Source organism: Cupressus sempervirens, chromosome 7 (genome assembly GCF_028749045.1).
Source record: "Cupressus sempervirens isolate cs-2001-9-10 chromosome 7, ASM2874904v1, whole genome shotgun sequence".
Lineage (NCBI taxonomy): Eukaryota > Viridiplantae > Streptophyta > Pinopsida > Cupressales > Cupressaceae > Cupressus > Cupressus sempervirens.
This window is the reverse complement of record NC_143124.1, coordinates 656,764,530-656,774,528: the sequence shown is the minus strand read 5'-3', so window position 1 is coordinate 656,774,528 and position 9,999 is coordinate 656,764,530. Positions and strand designations below refer to the sequence as shown.

Here is a 9,999-nt window from a genome sequence, read left to right as displayed (position 1 = left end):
AGTCAATCTTCCAACTATGGCCTCTAAATTTATCTTATGATTTGCTTCACATCTTCTTTCTTGAATTGCAGAAACTTTGATTGCATAAATGGGAAGTAGTGCTCTAAGAACTTTACTTATAACTATTTCCTCCTTGATATCTCCTCCAGAAGCTTTGATTGCACTAACAGTTTCTTTGACTCTTTCAACATATTTTGCAATGTTTTCATCTTCTCTCATCCTCATCTGATCAAATTGACCTCTTAAACTTTCTGCTTTGGCTCTTCTTACATTATCATCACCTCCATAGATTTCCTTTAGCTTGTTCCACATTTCAAAAGTAGTTTTACAATCCTTGATATCATCAAATTATTCATAACTTAGGGCAGATGCAATATCTATCATCATGTTGTTGTGAGTCTTCTTTTTAGCAATATCATTGACAGATAATGTGCCAGTGGGTTCTAGATATGCTTCATCTAGATATTTTAGTCTTGTATCTCCAATGGAATCCAGATGAAGTCTCATCAGTCCTTGCCATGATGAGAAGTTGTCCCTGTTAAGTCTTTAAGTCTTGGAATTTCCCTCTTGTAAGACATCCTAATCTTTAGCTTAGATCCTTGAAATTTTTTCTTGCAAGCATCAAAAGCTCTAATACCAATTATTGGAAATGTAGATGGAGTAATTAAGAGGGGGGGTGAATCAGTTACCACAAAAACATTTCACAGATCCCTTAGATGTCAAATAGGTTACATACTGCTATCACTCGATAAACATTCACAAAAATGTTGTGACACAGTAGATTAGCTTGTTACTGATCTTTAAGCATTCACAATTATTAACATGCATGCAAAAGTAAATAACATGAACACAAGAGGCACAAGAGGCACCAGATTTAACGTGAAAACCCAATATGGAAAAAACCACCAAGTAACTAGCTACCAATTTTCACTGTTCTGAAGTGAGCCCTGTTAGGAGCCAAACCTGTTAAAAGTTACAAAACACATTGTTAGGTGTGACCCTATTAGAGGATTCAATCACCCTGCTAGGAGTGGCTTTGCTAGAGGTCTTTAGAAAAATTCAATTGAATTGTCCACCTTGTTAGAGGATTTACAAAATGGCTGTTAAACCAACTCTGTTAAGAGATTTAGGAAATATTGTTACAATGGTTAGAAAGTAACAATAAGTGACCTGAATGAGATGCAACTAAACTGCACTGATACAGATCTCTGCTTTGCTTCAGTAGATCCTCATTGATAAAATACAACTCTGCTTCTCCTCAAGGATATCTGGTCCTTCAAAATTTGCTTGCACTACCTCTTCACACAATCAGCTCATTACATACTCGATATTTACAATTAGAATTCACAACTTGACCTTTTATTTATACATTACAAATTGTCAAGCCACCTCAATTACAAGTTACATTTACCAATAAACTATACATCAGTTGGCTACAAATATTACATTAAATAAATAAACTTTATATCCCAAAAAAATGAAATCCTTCATTGGCCGACCTTTCTTGGTAAACACTGCTCTAGAAATAATTTCCTGAGTTAACCATCTCAACTCGGTTAACCTTGCAAATTCTACGAAATCCTTTGGCTACCGAGTGAACTCGGTAAGTACATAATTTCCTTCGTTGACCATGAGAGCTCAATAAGAACTATTTTTTGCCATATTTTCCTTTGACAACTGAGTAAGCTCGGTAACAACTGTCTACACAAGGTACAGTCTGAGAACACTCGGTAGATGTTGTAAATCTTCTTTGCTAACCTTTTGAGCTCGGTAGACTCTATCTCTTGCCTTGCTGACCAATTGAGCTTGGTAGACTCTGACTGATAACTAATATGACATTTGTGTAACATCAAAGACAACACAAAATTGAACAATTGTATCCAACAATGATATGTCTCATTTGCAGGCATAAGTCCTAGAGAGTCAAATGACTGAGACTTTCTTTGTATATTACTTGTTATTGTTGATTTTCATTGATGTTCCTACCTGAGTTACTCTGTGATTTCAATTGACTAGAGGACTAGTGGCATGAAGTATATATATATATATATATATATATATATATATATATATATATATATATATATATATATATATATATATATATATATATATATATATATATATATATATATAAAGGTATAATTTTGATGACCCTAGGTGTCTTAATCCCTTGGACACTTAAGTAATTTGGGATTATGTCCTTGACTATTTCATTGTATTTTTTCTACAAGACCATGTTTATGGCCATCTTGACATTTTGTGTCTCGATGTGAGCATTATCTTGCTCTATTAGCTTGGAATGTAATAACGAGTCATCTTGATCTTTATATCTTTGATGCTAATGTTAGATTCCTACATCCTGTACGATATAGATCATATCCATATTGTCATAGTTGTATTTGCACTAGTGATGGTTGTACAATCTTGTGATGTCCCTAATAAAGCTTGATGATAAAAACAAGGACCTACTTAATGACCCTTGCAAGTTACAACACTTTGCATTTCTATCCTAGCTTCCATTTTTAGGCTTTGCATTTTGCATTAGGTGAGGATAGATTCTTCTTCTTCACCATCAAACATGTTTTGATTTTGATTTTATTATAGTCAACTACACTTAATCATCACATTCAATCTTCTTCCCTCTTGATCATATCTTTATCATCCTTCAATCTTTCATCTTTCCATCATATCTAATCTATCCAAATGCTAATATCTCAAGTCATTTTTTACTATTTTGGATTTCTATGGAGACTGTACCCTTACCTAATTTTGACATCTTGGACTCATTTTCAAGATTGAAATCAAAATTTGGGTTTATCTTGACCATCAAAATTGTGGTTAAAAAATTTCTTCATCTATGCGCAATTGGTTGACCCTTTCAAGGAAAATCTTTCACATCTTTCAAGGAAAACATCATTTCATAATCTCCACCTCTTTATCATTTCATCATATTTCTTCTTCAATTGATCTAATTCTTAAGTTTCATCATTTTGATCAAACTAGGGCACATTTTGAATGCTTGGTGATCAAAATTGGTCCTATGCTTTGTGAATCACTTATCTATCATCATGTACCCTACCTTATCTTTATTTGATCCAATCTATCTTATTTATGCATCTCTTCTATCTAATTTTGATTTCAAACTTGAGGGGGTAGGAGTAATCTATCATTGACCTTTCAAGGCTACAAATTGATTATGCTATGCTATTTTCTTTACTTGGGGAAAAATGCTCAATCTATTCTCTCTTTGGATATATCAGATCTCATTGCATCACATCAGTTCTAATATTGTCTTAAATATATCAATCCATATATATTTTTTGATTTTTGCTTCAAATTGTGCATTGGAATTATCTTTGTCCATCTTTCTAACCTTCATTCACTACTAGTTCAGGGTTAGATATCACACTACACTTCATTTATTGCTAGTTTGGAGTTAGATCTCCTATCAACTTGACATCATCATTGTTTGATTTAATGTGTTTCTAGATCATTCACACATTAGTCAAAGAGCTTGGGCAACTATTATCACCCAAATATGGTCTAGAAAACTATAAGTTCTCTTTTCAACATTTTTTCTCTATACTAAACTATATCTTATGCTTAATTAATTTTGCACATTTCTTTAATAAAAAATCCTTGATCAAATCATTATTCAACCATTTATTTTATTTTATCCTACAGTTTGACCACCTTATCCTAAGTCTTTATTTAATTAGAAGAACATGTCCTCTTTTAATCAAATAAAAACCCCTTTATCCTATGAGTGCACATGAAAAATGAATTTCCTAATTTAAAAATAAAAATATAAGAATCTTTGTCTACCCATTGAATGCACACTTTCCAAGGTTAGTGGAATCTCTTTTGCCTCTTAAACATAACCATTGATTTTGTCTCTGGAGAGTCTTGTGCACAAAGTTAAAATGAGAATAACTATCTACCCTTTGGTGTTCCTCTTGATCTCTAACTACCCACTTCTCTTTAAAAGAAGGCTCTCTCCTCAGTCTCTCATAATCCATCTTCTTCATGCTATTGTTATGCTATCTCTTTGGCATCTTAGGAGCTCTCATCTTGCATCTTGCATCCATGGCAGATCATCTTGATTTTTTCTAAGGTGTATTGTTACTTTCTCATTTTATTTCTTAAGCACTAGTTAAGATCTTATATTATCATTTAGTTTAGATTTATTTATCTTGTATCTCTTGCATCTCATCTTGGATTACTTTGCTTTGCATTGCATCTTCATTTGAATGTATTATTCCATGGTGCACCTTACAAGGGTCTCTTATATTAGGTTCATTTAAGAGCCAATATCACATCATTTGGATTCTTGCACATCATGTATGGAGAGCTATAAGTCACTTCTCGAGCATCTCCTTTCATGAGATTCTTTGGGAATAATGGTTTATAGAAGTGGGCCTACTTTAGAATGTACACTATAACCACAACAATGTTGAATCTAGAGTATGTGAACTTCCCTACTAGAGACATAGCCACAACAAAAACTAAATGATCTATCAATAAGTGAAGCATAAGAATAGAAAACACCGCTTTGTTAGATTCAAAAATAACTTTTACTAGAGGGAATTAAGGTTTTCTAAATGGTCTAACTCTAAAAATAGAAGACCAATTTCAATCTCTAATTAACTTCAAGCTATAAAATTTGTAACTTTCACTTCTTTAGATTCTCCCGGAAAAGGAACACTATCATTTTTCCCTTCTATCCTGAAACCAAAGATTCTAGTTGAGCTCATCACTAGATTCAGAATGGTCGGCCCCAAAAAAGTTGACCCAACCTTCGAGATCCTGCTAGCACAAACTTTGACAAATTAATCAATAGAGAAATCCAGAGAGTGGACACGTTAACCAAAGTCATTCCCAACCTAAGGAATTGAACCCCTAGCACAATTATACAAACTTGAAGATCCACCTCTAGCTCCATAGCCAACAAAGCCATCTTGCTCATATCCCACATTTTGAAATTGACCTCCTCCCCCTTCCATTAGGAACACTACTCCCCAAGGAGTTGAAAGTCCTACCTAGGCCCTGACCACTAACCCTTACTCCAGCATTTGCACCATAACAAGAACCATTGCCAGAATGAGAGCATTTTCCTACCAACAAATTCTATATTATATATTAGTTATGCATTAATAAATATTATTATTCTTTGCAAATATTATAATTTGATTTTCTAAAATTGACCTCCTCCCCCTTCCATTGAGAGCACCACTCCCTAGAGACTTAGCAAACATACATAATGCTAACCTAGCCCTAGCCCTATAATCTTAGTTATGGTATAGGTGCCCTATAATTTTATGGTATGGTATGGTCCACCCTAGCCTAGCCATAGAATTTTTAGGTATCGTATAGGAGACCCTAGTCGTAGCCCTATAATTTTAGGTATGGTATAGGCAAATCCTATAATTTTATAGGCCACTTCCTATATTTTAAGGGCAGATACTTTAGAATAGTAGGGCATGATGCAAAGGGCCTTATAAATAATAGGGGGAGGGAGAGGTGGGGGGGGGAGGGGGAGGAGGTACGAGGTTGGCCCCTACCTACAAATTAACCCATATTATAGCATTTGCACCATAATAAGAACCAATGCAAGAACTAGAGTATTTTCATGCCATCAACTTCAATATCATATATTAGTTATATATTGATAAGTATTATTATTCTTCACAAAACATTATAATTTCATTAATTATTTACTACACATTTTCTTTTTAAAGTTTATAATATTATAAAATTATTTATTAGCAATTTAATTGGTTCAACAATTTGAAGCTTTATACACAAAAATTGTGGAAGTTTATTCCTCCTTCCATATTGCTTGATTTTCCACGTAGTTATTGTATGTATAAATGAATATTTATTGCACCATAACCATTTTGTATTAATAAACAAATGATAGATTAATATTGTATATTTTTTTGCCTCATATTCATTATACATCATTAACATATTAATATATGAATCCTTTGAATATTGAAAATAGCTTTCATTTTTATGTCTGATTAAGATTTTAGTTGTACATTTAAAAAAATACATAAGCTCATTTTAATTTTGTAATATATATATTTTTAAAAATGTGTAATATAAATAAAAATTCTAAATATCTAATATCATACAATATATATTTAATTTCATTTTATATTGTGTATTAATTATGCATTGATAGATATTATCATTCTTTACAAAATATTGAAATTTGAATTAAATATATTGATTAACTTTAATTGATTAGAATAGTTTGCTTAATATCGTATTTAAATTCATTACTAGATCAGGCAAGCACTAAATAGAAAAATGCATTACTTAAATAGACTAATAAAAGGAAGTTGTATGTTCGTTGAGGAAATATATTATTTATTAATATTTGCAAAGTGAAGGATGTGTGTTTTGTAAAGTCTTTGATATCTACATTATTTTTTAGAGCATAAAACAAATAACAAAATGATTCAACAAAATGATATTTTAAGGAGAATAGGATATAATAGATTCAAAATGAAATTTACATTGATTTTTTCTTAATATTAATTTTAGAACATATCTACTAAGACTCTCTCCATAAGTCTATAAGCATAAAATAAAATATTATAAATATATATGTTTAACCAATTTTACATACCAATTGATATAAAAAATAAATCAACTCCATAAGTCTGTAAGCATAAAATAAAATATTATAAATATATATGTTTAACCAATTTTACATACCAATTGATATAAAAAATAAATCAATTTATAATAATGTTATCACCCTTTAAATCATTTTTATATTTAATTAGACTTCTCTTGCCTATAGAATGCTTGTTGTCACTCAATAAATCTATTTTATACTCAATGAAATGTGAGATTCACATTACATATTTACCTTGCTACTCAATTTTTATGACTCAATATTTAGCCCTACATAATGCTTTGAAGGACACACTCTATTTCCTTTGCATCCATTGTTTGGCTGACCTTCCTTTGGATCCATTGTTTAGCCAACCTAAACCAATGTGTGGATTTATGAAAAGTTTAGATGATCAAGACTAAATTACAAACTATGTGGATAACTATAAGATTGTTATTAAGACTAAATCTTATAAAATAAAAAATGTTACATAATGAGATTCAAATAAATGATATAAAAAATATTTTAAAGATTATAATAGTTAAAAATATATTGAATGGTGAAACTTATACACTAAAAAGAACTCATTGTTGTGAAAATTAGATGGTATAATTTTAAAACATTACATTACAGTGTGATTCAAATAATTGATGTAAAATAACTTTATAAAGATTAAAAGAGAAAAAACATTTCTTCACATCTATTTATGGTTAATCTTATACACTAGAAACAACCTTGCAGATCAATGTAAAGTCTCCAGGTCAAAGCAAGATTACACCACATAATTTATTCTGACAGAGAAATACGCAGTAGACCGACAGAGAAATACACAGTAGACGGACACAGAGCTGACAATAGCATTTAACAAGGTTTGTAGCAAAAGCATTTTCGACTGGTTACGTGGAAATCACAGCTTCCATTTGGGAATTTCTCGGTTCGGCAAACATTCTTGCAGTTGCTGTTGCTCACACAATATCCTTTGAATGAGTGGCTCTGGGACTTGCACGTTCGTCCCTCTGCTCCCTCCATTTCTGCAACAATAACATTTGCACCTACTCATTAGCTACACATAAGAAATTAGGGCAACTACTTTACACTGATTAGATGTATACGAACGTTGATGTTAAACAAAATTCATACCACAACAGTAAGAAACTACATAATCATGGAAATAAATGAATTTAAACATGGATTCATAATACAAATCAGATCTCTGCAGTTATCTCCTTTTGATATCTATCTAATTTACGGCTCTCATTTTCATCATAGATTACTGAATGCGAACTAAAATATTAATATGAAATAGATAGTGATATTGTTATCAGGATAGTTTTTTATTCAAATTCATTGATCCATATATCACGAACAGTGATTACACATGAATCCGTTTTTCATGAGAATAAATAGAACACTTAGCACTCATTGGATCTTGGATCTAGGTGATGCTAAGTACTAAGTGTTCCATTTATTCTGTGTGAATCAATGAGTTTGACTCAAAAATTACACAGCTAAATCCTGATATTGATTTGACTTGCTGTTTGTGAATGAAATAGATATTTCACTGTTAGATAGGGAATGACATTCACTAACAAAAAGAAAACATCTGAGCATAAAAATAACTGAGCTTACCAACACTTATCAAGAGAACACAGAGCAGAAGCACAACGCTCAGACTCACGCTCTTCCTCGCCATCCTCATTTTTTTTTGTGTCTTCTCTTCCCTTCTCCTTGATTTATATAGGAAAATAGGTTGGCTTACGGAGATGGCGAGGAGTCTTCTGGAGACTTTAAAAAAAGAATTTAGTTTTTCGATGTGTGGTGAATCACAAGATATTTGACAGAGATTGTAAAGTACGATGAGCCCCACAACAAATAAGTGAATGACAGCGAGTAGGTGACTGGATGGGATAAAAACAATGTTCAAATCAAGGGGAATCTCTGATTTCTTTAATTTGTTTGTGTTTAGAGAGTACTTTGAGGAGACAGAAGGACAATGAGCATGTGGGTAAGAATGGCCCACGTCGATGACGAGTAGTTTATGCGACTCTCTTTTCGACTGAGCTTATCTTTTCCCTGCGCTGCTGTTTGGATGAGTACTTGATAGCTTTTACCCATTTCAGCTTTTCTGCATACAGCGAATCTCTCTGCCTTTTTCAGAACTCTCGAAACATTTTGCAATGATGCAAACGAGGGCATCTTTTTTTTACTATGTGAAATGAGTGGAATAGTAGGTGGGTTTGCTCTTAGATTTTGAATTGTATGTGATATAGGGATTATAAATAGGATTAGATTATGTTTGTCAACATTAGACAGATGAATTTGTTCACACTGTCTTGGGTGTGGAACTCCAAGCTATATTATTATTTTTATTTTAGTACTGTTGTTATCATTTATCATTTATCATTTACTATGATGTAACAACCATACTTTAGTTGCTGATACTTTTTTAATTCAATTCATATCCTTGGTCCAGAATAAATGTCGGTTTCACAAATAAGTATCAATTTCAAGTAAATATCTTTGGTCCAGAATAAATGACGGTTTGCCAGATAAGTACCAATTTCAACGAAATATCTTTTGTATTTCTTAAATCATCGTGGTCTTGACAACTCTTCATGCCCATGTATGTCCTCGTGGGAAACGACACAATGACTTGATCACATATACATCGGATGACTACTCTTATATGTATATAACTTTTCATATATTGTCATCTCTATAGACAATGTTCACATATACATGGGATGACTATTCATACATGTCATATATATATCTTTTCATAAATTCTCACGTCAATAGAGAGTTCACATATACATAGAGTGATGAGAGTGATTAGTGCTAGCTCCAATATATGTTACATATACATACACAAAGTAAGAGATTGACACATCCACAACATCCATAGATATCATAAGCCCATAGAGTGTCTTATGGAAAGAAATATTGGTGCATTACATACTACTTCATGAGTCATATTATTTTCTCCAATCTTTTGCACCAACGAACAATTGAGAAATGATTTGATGTATCTTGTTATTGATCAGATGTTTGTCCATGTCTAATGAAATAACTAAACAAGCACCTTAGCAACACCTATAACAATGTTTTAGAACACGAGGAATTTGATGTACAATATAGAATTTGATAGATTCAAACACTAGAACATGCAAACAAACTCATTTGAATTTTTATTGAAAATTGAAATATGTTTACAAAATAGTGGGCCAAGGAAAATTGGTTTCTCAAAATAGAACTAGTTTTTATGGTGTATTCTTTGACTTCAGAAAATAAAAAATAAAAAAATAATTTAAACCTTCAACTGTCCCCTAGGATTTCATGTATATTGTCATTGAATGGGTCGAAAGGGG

The 9,999-nt window shown here is 32.0% G+C and overlaps 1 protein-coding gene across 1 annotated transcript; it reads right to left on the bottom strand.

The window, feature by feature from the left end:
- Nucleotides 1–7,278: 7,278 nt before the first annotated feature.
- On the bottom strand, nt 7,279–8,340 carry LOC149548376 (defensin-2-like). The gene is made up of 2 exons (XM_089792456.1): nt 8,261–8,340; nt 7,279–7,662 (listed from the first exon to the last, which is right to left on the bottom strand). The coding sequence occupies exons 1-2, from the start codon at nt 8,328–8,330 to the stop codon at nt 7,493–7,495; spliced, it is 240 nt and encodes a 79-aa protein (XP_089648582.1). The 5' UTR covers nt 8,331–8,340; the 3' UTR covers nt 7,279–7,492.
- Nucleotides 8,341–9,999: the final 1,659 nt, after the last annotated feature.